Genomic DNA, 14,319 nt, shown 5'->3' on the forward strand with positions numbered 1-14,319 from the left:
TTTGTAAAAACCTTTCTGTTTGTTTTAATTTCTTGTGGTGTTTCAGGGGAGAGTTGTCTTTGTTGTTGAGGTTGCAATGTTAGACTCGGAAGCTTGGTATGACCGTGTCGCCATGATCGAGAGGTTTCTGGACATGTACAGCGAAGAACTCGGCGGGAGAAGGCCGTAGATATTCACTGTACTGTTCTGCCGTCTGCGTGCACATTCAAATTGTGTAAAGCCTGGACCGTCGTCGATGCCGTCATCAATGTTCAAGTACTCGAAGTTCTTTAACTTACATAGCATTGCCTAAAGTAATTAATTAAGTGTAAGCTCACGTGATCTGAGGTGGTACAAAACCCTCCTTTTTGGCGCTGATCCCTATACTGAACCTCCACGTTGTAACATTAAGTACACGCAGACGAACTCTACACATTTTGTACATCGCAGTAAACGTACCCTAAACATGGCTTACAGAGGCGATCGAGGACGGGGTGGCTTCGACAGAGGGAGGGGGGGACGAGGAAGCCCTATTCCCAGTGACCGGGGACGGAACTCACCCTCGGGCTTTCGTGGTGCTGACCGTGGTGGCAGGGGTGGGTTTGATAGAGGGAGGGGTGGACGAGGAAGCCCCGTTCCCAGTGACCGGGGACGGAACTCACCCTCTGGCTTTCGTGGTGCTGATCGTGGTGGCAGGGGTGGGTTTGATAGAGGGAGGGGTGGACAAGGAAGCCCCGTTCCCAGTGACCGGGGACGGAACTCACCCTCTGGCTTTCGTGGTGCTGACCGTGGTGGTCGAGGGTTTGACAGAGGCCGGGGAAGGGGTTTTGGTGCTCCAAGAGAACAGGGCGGGTTAGTGCTACGTTTGGAAGAGTGCCACGCTCAAATTTCGTTTACTAAAACTCCTCCATGCAGTGTATTTCTCGAGAACCAACCAGCTACCGTCGACGCTCGAGTAGCTGACGACTCCGACAAGGCGCTCGTCGCTCGTTTGCGAAACACTCAACTCGGGAATGACCCCGATAGTATGCCCTTGCGCCCAGACTTTGGCACTGTTGGGGTTCCAATCAAACTTCGCACCAATTTCTTTCCTGTGCGCGTTCCCAAGGGACCGCTCTATGAATATGACGTCGCAATCACACCTGCGGCTGGAACAGCTAATCGTCGCGTCAAGCGTCGCATATTCCAGCTCGCGGAGCAGACTACTGCGTGGCAGCACTCTGGGATGCGTGGTACCGTCGCACACGATAGCAGTGCAAAGCTTATATCGGCTCGTGTTCTAGCACAGCCTCTTACGATCAAAGTGCCATATTACGACGATGACCAAACTGGGCCTCCGGAAAAGGGTGGAAAAGAATACACACTCACAATCAAGTTTATTCAGGAAATCAACACACAGGATCTCATGAGGTGAAGTAGGTCATGTATTTCAAAAATCTCTCTTACGTATATCTTGCAGTTACTTGAATGGGGATAACCAGTATCGAAACTACAACACCCTTCCTGTTATCTCCGCGTTGAATCTCATTCTTGCCGCGCATCCATTGCGCAGCGGCATCAAAGTCGGTCAAGACCGCTACTTCTTCCGCTCCGCTGCTGTTCCAGCAAATCTCGGCGGCGGTTTAGAAGCATGGAAGGGCTTCTACTCTTCAGTACGCCCAGCTCATCGTCAGCTCATGGTGAACGTCAATGTCTGCACCACAGCATTCTATTCCCCTGGAAATCTTGCGGTGCAGATGATGACTTTCAACGACTCCAGTTTCGGCGCACGAATGGAGGCGTTCTGTAGGGGCGTCAGGGTCAAAACTACCCATCTTGGCTATCGAAAGACCGTCAAGTGTCTTGCACGCCAGAACGCACGCCAGTACATCTTCCCGTGCGACGAACTTGGAGGACGCGTCTCAGTAGAGCAGTACTTCTTGCGCAGTGAGTATCATGCTCTCTCCTTCAAATGCTGACGTTGTATTGTTCATAGAATATAAGACTAAACTGAAGTACCCTGACCTACCTCTTGTTGATGTCGGGGGGCAGAAGAAGAACTACCTGCCAGCCGAAGTCTGCGAAATCCTTCCTGATCAGCCATTCCGCGGCAAGCTTACGGATGAGCATACTGCAAATATGATAACAGTCGCGTGCCAACCACCCAATGTCAATGGAAACGCTATCGTGAACAACGGTCTCAAAGAACTTGGGTTTGTAAACCCAGGACCCACACTCGGCTCGTTTGGCGTATCCATCGGGCCTAACATGGCAGTTGTTCCCGGCCGGATCCTCCCGAGACCTGGACTCAAGTATGCTAACAACGTGTCGCCCGCAGTCGATGACAGAGCTTCGTGGAATTTGCGGAACATTCGTTTTGCTACGGGCGCGCGTTTGGAGAAGTGGGCTGTCCTGCTCATTGGTGATCGTGGTAGAGACGAGTTTCAGGGGCCTCAAGATCCTGCCCTCCACACCGTTATCAGCGGGTTCATGGCCATGTGCAAGAATAGCGGGATTTTTGTGTCAAATGAGTTACCCTCGGTTGTGGCCGCAAACCTCCCGTCACCAGATAGAAACGATGATCCGCTTAGGAAGAGGGCTATCACAACTATACGCGAGAGTCTGACGAAATTACGTCCAAAGCCTTCCTTGGTGCTCGTGATGTTATCGAATGGCGACAAGAACATTTACGAAGGACTGAAACACTTATGCGACGTCTACCTCGATGTCGCCACTGTGTGTGTACACGTGGGCAAGATTAAGAAGGAGAAGGGGCAACCGCAGTATTTCGCAAACGTGGCCTTGAAGGTGAACATGAAAATGGGAGGCGTTAACCATAAACTCGATGAAAACACGGGTCGGTGGCTCTCCAGCGAGCCAACGATGGTAGTTGGAATGGATGTGACCCACCCTGGTCCTGGAAGCGCAAGAGGAACACGTGAGTGCTATCTTTGCATTGTTCGAATGAGTACTCATGCCTTCAACAAAGCCTCGATTGCCGCAGTAGTTGCAAGCGTGGACAATCATTTTGCCCAATACCCTGCAAGTCTCGAAATCCAGGAGTCGCGGAAAGAGGTATGAACTTCAAGGCAATTTCCTTTTTTTGGCCAATAACGACCTACCTAGATGATTACCAATCTCAAGGAGATGATGGTAGCAAGGCTTCAACTTTTCCGGCAACGTAGCAAGGTGTTACCTAAACGTGTACTGGTTTATCGCGATGGCGTTTCTGAGGTGCGATTTCTCCGCTGCGAAGCTGGGTGCATGTTGCTCATGCTAAATCCAGGGGCAATTCAATATCGTCCGGATGGAAGAGCTTCCGGAGATAGTAAAAGCCTTCCATACCTTCGATCAGCCAAAGAAGCCTTATCGCCCCCAGCTGACTATTGTGATTTGTGGCAAAAGGCATCATACCAGATTCTATCCCACCGAACGGAAGGATGCTGCAAATGACGGCAATCCAAAGCCTGGAACAGTAGTTGATCGTGGGGTCACGGCAGTATATGACTTCGACTTCTTCCTCCAAGGTGAATTTTGTTCCTTGAAGCAGCATTTATTCAGTTACATACACACTTTTTGCAGCCCATGGCGGTTTGCAGGGTACAACGAAGCCGACCCACTACTACGTCGTTCATGATGAAATTGGCTTCGGTTCGGACAGTCTTCAGGGCCTCACGAATGCCCTGAGCTACATGTTCGCGCGCGCTACTAAGGCCGTAAGCCTTGTATCTCCCGCATATTATGCTGATGTGGCGTGCGAGCGTGGGCGATGCTATTTGAGGAAGCTCCTCCAGGGCCAAATTGGAGATGGTACAACGGCCAGCGGTAGCGCCAGCACCAACGAGCAAGATGTTATGCGGGAAGCACAAGCACTCTGGCGTAGCGGTGTCTCTAAGAGCTTGAAGGACACCATGTTTTACTTGTGATCATGCGCATCTACTTTCCTTTTGACTACTGACGAATTGCTTGGTTTCCTGGATGACTTCCAGTTATGTTTCTTGTTTGGGTATGTAGATTGATGAATCTCCTGTAATATACGAACTGTATCTCGTCGAAGCTATGTATCGTCTTGCACAACCTTATGAGATGTTCAGAGCAAAAATTCAAGTACTTCTGAGCACCGCCAACGTGGATGGGCGCTATTCAGACGATGCACCACTTCGAGTTCCATTCGAACTTCTAAATTTAGAGTGCGCTATCGTACCATCGTACATTTGATCATTGAAGCTGTGGTCGTTTTTTAAAAGCCGGAATTTTTCGGGGCTACTTACCGAGGAAATCGTGACGAGAAGGCAACGTGTGCGCACAGTGCGCATGTTCGATTCCATGATAATCGACGAAGGTGTTACGAAAGTACGGGGCTTGCTTGCTTTACATGATGCGCGTCTAGCCACCTCTTCGGTCGGATCATGCGTAATAAGGTACTTACCCTCTTCGTAGCCCCTAGATCTACATTCTGCTTGGTTGCGACGGTTAAGCCACGGACTTACCTGGCGGCGAGCTGCACTTTGTTTCATGAACCCTGCTTCAATAGCCAACATTGGACGGAAGAGCGTTCCAGGAACGGATGTGAGAGGCGTGAGTCAAAATGTCCATCTTTGCTCCAAATAACATCGCCTAGATCAATATCATGAGGTCATCCTGACATATTATCCTCGACCTTAATTTTTCCCGTCGTGGACCCATGTCTGTGTCATACAGGAAGGTGACCGGTTCTAGAGTGGCTCCATGGTGGCACTGACACTGCCCCAGTAGGACGATGGGCCACCTTGGTTGGTGGGTGGCAACCCTCAACAAGCCAACGCCACCTCCCTTGGCATATAAAAGGGCCTTGAAACTTCAAGTGAAATCAGCAAACTCAACGCAAACAAACCACTCACCGCCCTTCATCTTTGACTATTACGCATCCATGTGTGCACTTGATACAACCGTGTCAATGACCGATGCTCGCCACCAGAGCACCGTAAGAATTCTGATTTGCCGTCCTGTAGTGTGCGATGTTGACGCATCATTGCAGGTTGCTCCTGTCACAGCGAAGAGAAACATGAAGTGTTCTACCTGTGGTTCCCATGATCCTCCGGCAGTACATGTCTGCCCAGGTCCAACCGGTTCAGCTGGGAAATAAACGGACAGAGCCCATGTCGAGAGATGGTGGAAGAGACTGCTGAGGAATGGATACTTGTACCCATGCGTTGATCTGTATGCGTCCCCTTGGCACAAAGCACATCCCACAAGCATCCATACTTCCTGTAATTCATATGTACACATTGTGTTAGCAAGAGGAGATTTGGAGTGAAATCCAGAAACAAGTTCACCAGTGTCAATCAGATATCCTGCTCTTTACTCCCTTGTACTCCATGTTCAGCAATTCGACAACTTTACCGCTACGTGGAGTGATCATGCAATCGAAGCTGACCGGATGGGAATTGAATCCGTTGGTATAATTCCAGGTGTCTGGTAAATTTTTCGCTTCGATGACGTCAATAGAAGGGGTGACATCAAACGCCCAGAGGATACAGGAAACATTGATAAAGAGGGAATTGATATTGGTTCATGCCGGGACGGGTGCTGATATAGATCGATGCAAACGCACAAATTCTTCTTCCCCACGTAGGTGAAAGGCTTGAAGTCGCGGGTCAATAGTCGCTTGGGGCAGAAATTCTCTGGGTCAGGGAATATAGTGGCATTGTGCACGATACCCCTGATGACGTATCTTCCGTGAGCATCAATGGCGTCTCTGAAAGGAAATTAAACCTACGCCAAGTTAGCAAAAACCGTCGAGTTCTTAGGTATAAACCTGGAGAAAGGTTAGCGGTTCTCATTCATGTATCGAATAGAACATAGCGCACATGCCCTGATATCCATCCTCCTGTGTGAGAGCATATGTTGTTCCCCCTAGCACAGCGACCGGCCGCCATCGCAGGGTGGAATACGATCAGGCCCGACGACATTATGTAGCACGGCCTGTGCCTTCTTTATGACACGTGGAAAGTGGAGCATTGCAACTATCGCGGACAACATAAAAGTCAGCATAGCGGCTTTATCGGGACCCCTAGGTACCATACATTGTCCAACAGACACACACCACTGAAATACCACGACTCACGCAACTACGAATCGTGGGCTACTGGAGTAAATATCTGATATCGTTTCTAATGGATCCCAGATAACTTGAACTGTACCTAAGACTGAAGGACTGGAAGCCTAGCATATCTATGCCAGAACCGGGGAATAATCACCTATGACAGGCGTGCGTCTGAGGAATATAGACATCACTGGACCTTGAAGATCACATGCATCAGTATCAGAGGACTCAAATTTGGGGAAGGGTCAGCGTACTGTATTGCTCATTCCACTTTGCAAACATTCTCCATGGTTTAACAGTAGGCATCTGATGTCTATTGCAGATCCAAGGTAGACCAAGCGGTCCAAGGGGCATTGTGCGCCTTCTGATGGACCACATTATCATCGAACAGCACCAAAGGTACCAATGACTAGTGATGCACCCAAAGGGTGACACCAAGGGATTGAAGAAATCGCTGCCAGGGCCAAACTTCATACAATTGTTGTACGAGTACTATATTCGATGGCAAACACGTTGCAGGCAGCTGTGAATGGTGAGATCTTGAGAAACTACACCAAGGAAGTACTCACTACTGCCACTAAACCTCATCCTAAATGATTAACTCGGGACTCATACCTCAGATCCAACCAAACCTTCGCTGCTCCGACTCCGAACTTGTGAAGAGTCCGAGAACTTTGTCATACAGTAACTTTGCCGTACAGTCGCCCGTAAGGAGGTGCTGGGTTTCGAGTCCGAGGTGCTGGACCCTGGACAAACTCATTCATCAGGTCTCAGTGGGTGACGCGTTGAAGGTACTAGTAAGTAGTGGTGGTGGAAGTGCGGATGACAATTGCGCACTGATTATACTCAGAGTGACCTGCCATCTGAGAAAAGGATTTGGTCATGTGCACACACACACCATAAGCACTGCCAAAATAACGAGCCCCAGGATCATAGCGGAGGGCCGTTCGCAACTTCGTATCGTATTGGCTTGTGTAATACGGTGCGCTTTGCCGTTCGGCAATGACTCGGCCAAGATGAAGTTCGACTACCGATCAATCAAGCGCCCATCCCATCAACCCGTGAGTGCTTTCTTGTCTGCAAGCCACTTTATCTTTCTACCCTCGCCATGTATGACGTAGTTTGGCGACCAGAAGATGATCCAAAGATCAGACCACCATTTCGGGAGGGCCAGGTATACAGGCCAGACATACTGAACATAATCGAAACGACCCTTGATGGACTGAGCAGGGAGCTGAGGGCTTTAAGTCTCGATATCCATGGTAATCACCTCTTAGAGCGGTGTTTCTGTCTTCTCTCAACGTATTTTGTATTCACGCATTTTTAAAAGACCATCCAGAGCTGAAGTTCGAAGAAAAGTGTGTTGGATCTTATCGTACGCCATAGCCACGGGCAATCACTCAGAGCATCTTCACAGATATGCCCACGACGCATACACTGCGTTCATGGAAAAACATGATTTCGTAGTGACCAAGAACTATCTTCTCGAGACTGCCTGGGTGGCTACCTACACCCATGGGCAAGGAGGGCGCGTTTTGGGAGTCAACTCTGAGATGGATGCACTCCCTGGGATCGGACACGCTTGCGGACACAATCTTATTGGGATATCCGGAGTGGCGGTAGCTCTTGCAGCCAAGGCCGCTATGGAGAGGCTGAACATCGATGGAAAGGTAGTTCTGCTCGGCACGCCTGGTGCGTCGGTGTCTGGAAACATCTGCAATGGTGGGCTTCATGATAACACTCGAGGCAGCCGAGGAGGGTGGTTTTGGTAAGGATATGTTGTATGAAAAGGGTGCTTATGATGAGATGGATGTATGCCTGATGTCAGTTCTTCTCCTGGTGTCCAGATCAGATGATCAGGATTACTAAACCTGCTTTAAAGGTGCCATCCCGCGCCTGGCCCGCGCCACTCCATTAGTTTGTCTGGCAGCTTGGCGATCTCTCGCATCACGGTGGAGTATCAGGGTCATACGTCAGTGTCTTTCATATTCTTTATCAACTTGTAATATTTAATTATTCGCGTTTACAGTGCTCACGCTGGGTTAAGCCCCTGGGAAGGACAAAATGCACTTGATGCGGCTGTCCTTGCATATAACAATGTTTCTCTTCTTCGTCAGCAGATTAAGCCTACTCACCGCGTGCATGGCATATTCGAAGGAAAGGATTGGGCTCCAAACAGTGAGATTTTCACTCTATAAAAACGCTTTAAAATAATTCTTGAAAAATCAGTCATCCCGGACCACGCTATAATGCAGTAAGTCGATCTCAGTAATTCTCCACTTCGGGCGCTTAATACACAAATACAGGTGGCTAGTCCGTGCTCCCACAACATCAGAGATGGAAGATACTAGGAAGCGTGTCATTTCCTGCTTCGAGTCAGTCTTTCAATATCGACATGTTTGTTTGATCAAGCGGTATTATCTCTATTCGTCACAGGGCAGCTGCACTGGCATCTGGATGCAAAGTTCAAGTTACGATCGGATCAGTAGGAAACGAAATCAGGCAAAACAAAGCACTTGGTATGAAATCGCGTCGTGCAGTAGCTTGGTACTGAATATCATACCAGGCGATGAGCTTGCCGATGTCGTTCTGAAGCGCTATGGTACTATCGATTATGACTGGGGTATCAAGAGTGCTTCTACTGATTTTGTGAGTATTTCGCACATCCAGAAAGTGCGACAGAGCTGATGTTTTGAACCAAAAAGGGAAACATCACATACTGTGCGTCTAACCTCCACGACCGAGGGGAGGCGACCTTTGCTGATGAAGTTCTTGTTCGTCAGTGATGCCTGGTCTTCACCCTGGTTTTTGTGAGTAGCACAGGTTCTTCATGAATCATGCTAATCGTTTTTTTCAAGCCATCCCGACCATTCTAGATGGCGGGAACCATACCCCAGGATTTACGGAAGCGGCACGTTCCGAAGTATCCCATGACGCCTGTTTGGTGGTATCGAAGGCACTCGCAGCTGTAGGCGTGCGAGTGCTGAGTGACGAGGCGTTCCTCCAGAAAGTAGGTGTCACGCGTCCTTTAAGTGACTCTGTTTCGACCGCGTTTTGCAGGTTAAGGACACGTTTGAGGAAGATAAGAAACTAAGAGTGTAATTACTACCCTCTCATGCGCGCATTGTAGGATCAGAAGGAAGAATTTGTATGTCAAACATAGCTGCATTGAGTCCGTTATCTTCCATTCTTCTGCTAACCTCCTCGTCTCGAACCGGACGTGCCGGGACTGACATTGAGATAATCTTGAAAGCGAAGTAACCACGATGGGAAGCGCAAGCGGTATTACTCTTGAATAGCAGACTTGAATTGATGGTCGCAATAATGAACGCAGCGAAGTTATGCGGAGGCAATAGGTATCAAGAAAAAGAATAATCGGATACCTGTCGACCTTGCAGATTTAACAGGCCAGGACCATATCTTTAATCGACAGCATGTGATGGAGCTATAGTACAGTACACAGTGGGTGCAGAGAGTGAAAGTGCAAATTACAAATTACAAACGATACAGTGTCATACGTGAGTAAACCTGGTCAGCTGCAGAAAAGTGACATGAGGAACGTGCGCCAAAAGAATGGATTATGCAGCAGAGAATGCGAGCTAGAATTACGAACACGGAGTCTGTTCGCATCAAGTCGAGCCGGAGGGTACTATCAAGGAGCACGAGGGAGAAGGAGAGCTGTTTTCTGGTTTTACTTGATCGTTGGCCTCATGTGCAATGAGGACACCAGACCCATCCGAATCGTCGTTGTCTTCAGGTTTCACGCTGACAGAAGTGAAGTGTTGTCTTGTTTCCTCGGCCCATCCTGCGATTCCAAAGCGGCCCTGTGTTTGGAGGTGTTGGCCGAGACGGAAGGTAAGGTATGCCATCGCGCAGAATGTGGTGCAGGCGAAAGAGAAGAATAGTAGTCCTCCTAGTACCAAGAGGAGAACTGTGGCTGTGGGAAGGTCAGCGACTCATCGTAACTTGGGAATGATGTGTGTACCGAACATGATTTCCAATGCGACGACAACCGCGAATCCGAACGTAAGAGCAACACACACGGAGCTGCAAAGTGCGAAGACGGATAGGCCTCTGAAATCTCATTAAAGGCTGTCATGTCGCGAACAAGCAGTCAACGCACATGAACGACAATACCGGTATGATACTCATAACAGCGAAGAGGGTCAGAGTCGTCGTGATCCATGTCTGATAAAAAGATTACAGTCCACTCATAAAATCTCCCGAATGTATGACGCACTGTTGTCAACGGCTGACCCTGAAGATATCTGGAAATTTTGTCTAATGCCGGACGCGCATACTTGCTCTCGAAACTGCCCAGAACTTTTTTAGTGAAAGTTGGAAATAGCAGTGAAACGCGACCTCACGTATCAGCGTACGCTAGGACGAGAAGAGTGCTTCCTTCGAGGTAAGAAGCAAGTTCATCCAAGCCCACAGTTAACGGGTTTGCTGATGTAGTAGGATTGTCGTTCATGTCCCGATATCCGTTACTAAGCCCTGATGCTATCGAAATGAACCAAGGGCGAAGGCGTCAGATGAAGTGAGCAGTGACTACTGAGTTCCAAGTTTGGTATAGGCTACATACGACTTTAGCGAACCACGTGACTGATTGCACCTGATCCTAATGATGGCAGTACTATGTATGTCTGACTTAACTAACTAACTTACTACTTGATCGATCATCGCTGGTATCTACTCTCCCCACCATGAGCGGGCGAAAACTCAACCCTGAAGAGCAAAAGCTCCACCAAGCTGCGCTTTCCAGCACAGACAAGGCGAGCTCAACTCTCCCCATCACCCATAAGTACCACACTGATCGTACTCTCAATCATGCATCAGGTCTTAACGTCAAAACAAGCTGAAAAGATAATCCCTGATATGTCCGCACGTACCGCAGCCATCAATTTTCTTCTGGGAGCCGTGAGTACCTCTACGTGATACGTCTTTCTATGGTCCTGACATGCAAACCCGAAGGGCATGCTCAAAGTCCTGTCCAACGCAGCAGGTATAATCTCCTTCCGAGCCGTAATGAGAAAGGAGATAGAAGTGTATGCATCACATCTTCATTGTGTCTTTCATTGGAATCCCCTGATATCCAGAACACAGGAAAAAAGATATGAGCGGTGAAGAAGCCATGGTGCTGGGTCATATCCAAGCCTCCGCGAACGAAGGTGAGCTCTACGCATCAACACCGAACAGCAAGACTTATCTGATTTTGTGTAACGCACAGGAATCTGGACCAAACACTTAAAGGCCAAAACCGAACTGCATCAAACCGTTATCGACAGGTGCCTCAAATCGCTCGTTCAGAAGCAGCTCGTGAAAGCTATCAAAGCCGTCAAGGTATGTTTCACCCTTCAAATTTCTGGGCACTCTTTTTCATATACGCCTGCGCTAGCACCCAACGCGCAAGATCTACATGCTCGCGCACCTAGAACCTTCAGTCGAGCTTACGGGTGGGCCATGGTACACCGACAACGAACTCGACACGGAATTCATCAAGCTCCTCTCAACCGCATGCCTGCATTACATCCGTGACCGTGTACGTCCCTCTCCTTCCCCCTACAATTCAAACTTACAACATTCTTTTCTGGCAGTCCTTCCCCAAACAAAGCTCCAAAGCCTCCACCCAAAACGAACATAGACTCTACTCCATAAGCGCCGCACCCTCCTACCCATCTGCTCAGCATATCCAGAATTTTCTAAGTAAAAGTAAAATTACGGAGACGCAGTTGAGCGTCGAACATGTTGAGATGCTTTTGAGAGTGTTGGAGTTGGATGGGGAGATTGAGAAGGTTTGTGATTTGCTTCGTTTCATTCCCCTTGTTATCTGATGGGTTGATTGATTGGTTTATAGTTACCTGCATTCACAACATCGTGGGACGCTACAGTCGACTCCGTCAATCCAGCTTCTTCAAACTCGGACTCAGACTCGAACTCGGACTCGGACTCGGACTCTGGCTCTGACTCGGACTCAGACTCAACTACTCGCAAGAAGCGCAAACGCAGCTCGTCCAAAAAGAAGAAGAAATCCAAATCCAAACCGCGAAAACGGCGGCGTACGGACAGTTCCAGTGACAGCGACGATGATGACGAGTCCGAAGAAGAGGAGCGGCCGAAACGGAAGAGGAAGAAGGAAGAAAGCGAAAGTAAGGGCAAACGGAAGAAGCGGGATGATTCATCTGACGATGATTCTGAATCCGAATCCGACTCTGACGATCGTCGTTCGAAATCGAAATCAAAGTCGAAGTCGAAGTCGAAGTCGAAGTCGACGAAAATGAAGACAAATAAGAAGTCATCCTCAAGTTCGAGGCGCGTTAAATTCGAGACTCCGGAGGCAGATGACAATATCAACATCGGAGGAGCCTTCGTCTACCGAGCCATCCGCCAAGAGCGAGTAGCGCTGGGATGGTCCCAAGCTCCATGTGGTAGATGTCCAGTATTTGACTTCTGTCGCGACAAGGGGCCTACGAACCCACAAGAGTGCGTGTACTACGAGGGCTGGCTTAATTTTAAGCTTGGGACGGGTGAAGGGGGGCCATAGTTTTTAAATTTTCACGATGTAAATAACCCGATAAGTTCGTTTTTACAGCACAAAGCAGCCCAGGCTTTCACAAGTTCCTGCATTCCTGCACCCTTGTTGCAATTCCTGCACTCAACTGTCGAGTATTTTTCACGGCCCTGTATTTCCCGCATTGGACCTGCACACCGTGACCCAGCTGCAGTCTACTGCACGAAACTTCGTATGATGGGTGCCTTCTCACCATGACGCCAGCGCATCTTACTTACTTCTTCCCGCCATGATCAACACTATCCATTCAAACGCTGAGACCACCAAAAGTCTGGTATTCGGCCAGTTTTTGGGTGCGGTTAATGCAGACTCCGCCGCGTGTACCTCTTGGCGCCACAGGTCTGTCTGCCACTCCCGGCGCCATGCTACATCATCTCCCGATCTTCTTGTTGCCCGCCGCGTATCTTATCATGCCTGCCACTTTGCGGGCTTCGGAGCTTCAGGCATCATATACACACTTTTTCATCCTTTCCGTAGGCCACACAGGACACCTCGTGTATCTCCACATCATTCTATTTTCCCCTTCTGTTAGCCCAAATCAAACCCAGGCGCTCGTACAACAGTGGGCGCAGGAGTTGCTTAGCAATGTTAGCATTACTCACAACCCGACTGGCTCGGCCATAGTCACGACAAGGATCTAGCTAGTCACCTGCAAGGTCTCTTGTTAGTTAGAGAGCGTCGATCTCGAGCAATTCCTGCTTTACAGCATACTGCCAAGTTCCCGTCTCAACTTACCTCACCTTCCCGGTATCATGCATGTGCAAATCATCATGCACAAAATATGAATTCCAGTCTGTCGTGAAATTTTAGCACCCTCCGGAGATTCATTACTTCTCTGTGATGGGCTTTTCCCGCTGGCTGATAACGATACTTCTGCTTTCTCTTCAGGTCCTTTCCCGCCCAACACCTCCTCCCGCTCGATTCTTCACATATGTTGTTGGGTCAATATGATCCACGCGAATTCCCAGTACGTCCCAAATTCATTATGCATAGTGCTGAGTGCTTACCATTTAATGGATGTCACGACTCATAAGTCGCGAGACTTGCAAACATTGCGAATTGCAACCCACTGGCATTCCCCATGTCGGGTGCCTTTCCCAGTACACTGACAAGCGATTTCGAACTTGACGTATCGCCGGCCAGTGGTATTGCCCGTGTCGGAGTCCCCCACCAAAAAACGACGAACAAAAGCTGATGTCATGGATCTCGGCTCGGATGTTTGGGACAAAACCAATGACGAGATTATATGTATGTTCCCCTCTTCATTCAGTTCTATTCACAAATTAACTGGCCTATCAGCTGCATCCAAAGCTCGGCATATGGTTACTTCACGATATCCTTACAACGTCGCTTGAAAGCTGACGACAGTCGCAACTATCTCGAGTTCAAATTTACGTATCGCATAAACCCTATCAACCACAAGCCACATCGCCAAAAACGCACAGATGAAAAACCTCAATCGGGGCGTCAAAGAATGTGTTTAGCGGCGTGGTGTCTCGACTCAATGTCCGAGTGCGAAGGGTCCGATTCATTGGTGTGACGGGTTGACCTCTGTCCGAACAATGAATAAGTACAAGTAAGTAAACGGACGTAAAATGAAACATAACGGAGACACACAAATGTAACCATGATCGGAGGTATTGGTGAACGAGTGAAACCCTGTTTCTCATTCTCCAAAAAAGAACTCCATATGCGCTCAAAGAAT

At 48.8% G+C, this 14,319-nt stretch overlaps 7 protein-coding genes across 7 annotated transcripts; 4 read left to right on the forward strand and 3 right to left on the reverse strand.

Annotated features, from left to right (window-relative positions):
• Window positions 1-373: 373 nt before the first annotated feature.
• Window positions 374-4,137, forward strand: BJ212DRAFT_1345336 (Piwi-domain-containing protein). The gene is made up of 9 exons (XM_041335297.1): window positions 374-677; window positions 780-831; window positions 895-1,389; window positions 1,439-1,905; window positions 1,955-2,896; window positions 2,948-3,033; window positions 3,085-3,192; window positions 3,245-3,485; window positions 3,541-4,137. Exons 1-9 carry the CDS (start codon window positions 446-448, stop codon window positions 3,882-3,884), a joined length of 2,967 nt encoding a protein of 988 aa, XP_041194978.1. The 5' UTR covers window positions 374-445; the 3' UTR covers window positions 3,885-4,137.
• BJ212DRAFT_1345340 (uncharacterized protein) lies at window positions 4,138-4,816 on the forward strand. The gene has a single exon (XM_041335298.1). It carries the CDS (start codon window positions 4,368-4,370, stop codon window positions 4,590-4,592), a length of 225 nt encoding a protein of 74 aa, XP_041194979.1. The 5' UTR covers window positions 4,138-4,367; the 3' UTR covers window positions 4,593-4,816.
• A 456-nt stretch (window positions 4,817-5,272) lies between these two features.
• Window positions 5,273-6,163, reverse strand: BJ212DRAFT_1345369 (uncharacterized protein). The gene is made up of 3 exons (XM_041335299.1): window positions 5,808-6,163; window positions 5,717-5,755; window positions 5,273-5,659 (listed from the first exon to the last, which is right to left on the reverse strand). Coding segments are annotated over exons 1-3 (345 nt in total). The 5' UTR covers window positions 5,810-6,163; the 3' UTR covers window positions 5,273-5,355.
• On the reverse strand, window positions 6,141-6,698 carry BJ212DRAFT_1345370 (uncharacterized protein). Its single transcript, XM_041335300.1, has 4 exons — window positions 6,676-6,698; window positions 6,613-6,620; window positions 6,298-6,566; window positions 6,141-6,239 (listed from the first exon to the last, which is right to left on the reverse strand). The coding sequence occupies exons 3-4, from the start codon at window positions 6,515-6,517 to the stop codon at window positions 6,172-6,174; spliced, it is 288 nt and encodes a 95-aa protein (XP_041194981.1). The 5' UTR covers window positions 6,518-6,566; window positions 6,613-6,620; window positions 6,676-6,698; the 3' UTR covers window positions 6,141-6,171.
• Window positions 6,699-7,151: 453 nt separating this feature from the next.
• BJ212DRAFT_1298524 (uncharacterized protein) lies at window positions 7,152-9,145 on the forward strand (the record flags this gene model as incomplete). The annotated part of the gene is made up of 14 exons (XM_041332706.1): window positions 7,152-7,305; window positions 7,374-7,401; window positions 7,461-7,735; window positions 7,794-7,866; window positions 7,926-8,015; window positions 8,073-8,221; window positions 8,273-8,297; window positions 8,350-8,418; window positions 8,480-8,562; window positions 8,610-8,692; window positions 8,749-8,764; window positions 8,827-8,853; window positions 8,902-9,053; window positions 9,104-9,145. 14 exons carry the CDS (start codon window positions 7,152-7,154, stop codon window positions 9,143-9,145), a joined length of 1,266 nt encoding a protein of 421 aa, XP_041194982.1.
• A 527-nt stretch (window positions 9,146-9,672) lies between these two features.
• BJ212DRAFT_1479409 (uncharacterized protein) lies at window positions 9,673-10,517 on the reverse strand (the record flags this gene model as incomplete). The annotated part of the gene is made up of 5 exons (XM_041339870.1): window positions 9,673-9,980; window positions 10,029-10,117; window positions 10,167-10,231; window positions 10,284-10,356; window positions 10,411-10,517. 5 exons carry the CDS (start codon window positions 10,515-10,517, stop codon window positions 9,673-9,675), a joined length of 642 nt encoding a protein of 213 aa, XP_041194983.1.
• Window positions 10,518-10,693: 176 nt separating this feature from the next.
• Window positions 10,694-12,752, forward strand: BJ212DRAFT_85504 (RNA polymerase Rpc34 subunit-domain-containing protein). Its single transcript, XM_041344207.1, has 8 exons — window positions 10,694-10,818; window positions 10,883-10,963; window positions 11,018-11,091; window positions 11,150-11,214; window positions 11,274-11,386; window positions 11,442-11,585; window positions 11,641-11,838; window positions 11,901-12,752. The coding sequence occupies exons 1-8, from the start codon at window positions 10,750-10,752 to the stop codon at window positions 12,585-12,587; spliced, it is 1,431 nt and encodes a 476-aa protein (XP_041194984.1). The 5' UTR covers window positions 10,694-10,749; the 3' UTR covers window positions 12,588-12,752.
• Window positions 12,753-14,319: the final 1,567 nt, after the last annotated feature.

The sequence above is a fragment of the Suillus subaureus genome (genome assembly GCF_016647635.1).
Source record: "Suillus subaureus strain MN1 chromosome Unknown BJ212scaffold_10, whole genome shotgun sequence".
NCBI lineage: Eukaryota > Fungi > Basidiomycota > Agaricomycetes > Boletales > Suillaceae > Suillus > Suillus subaureus.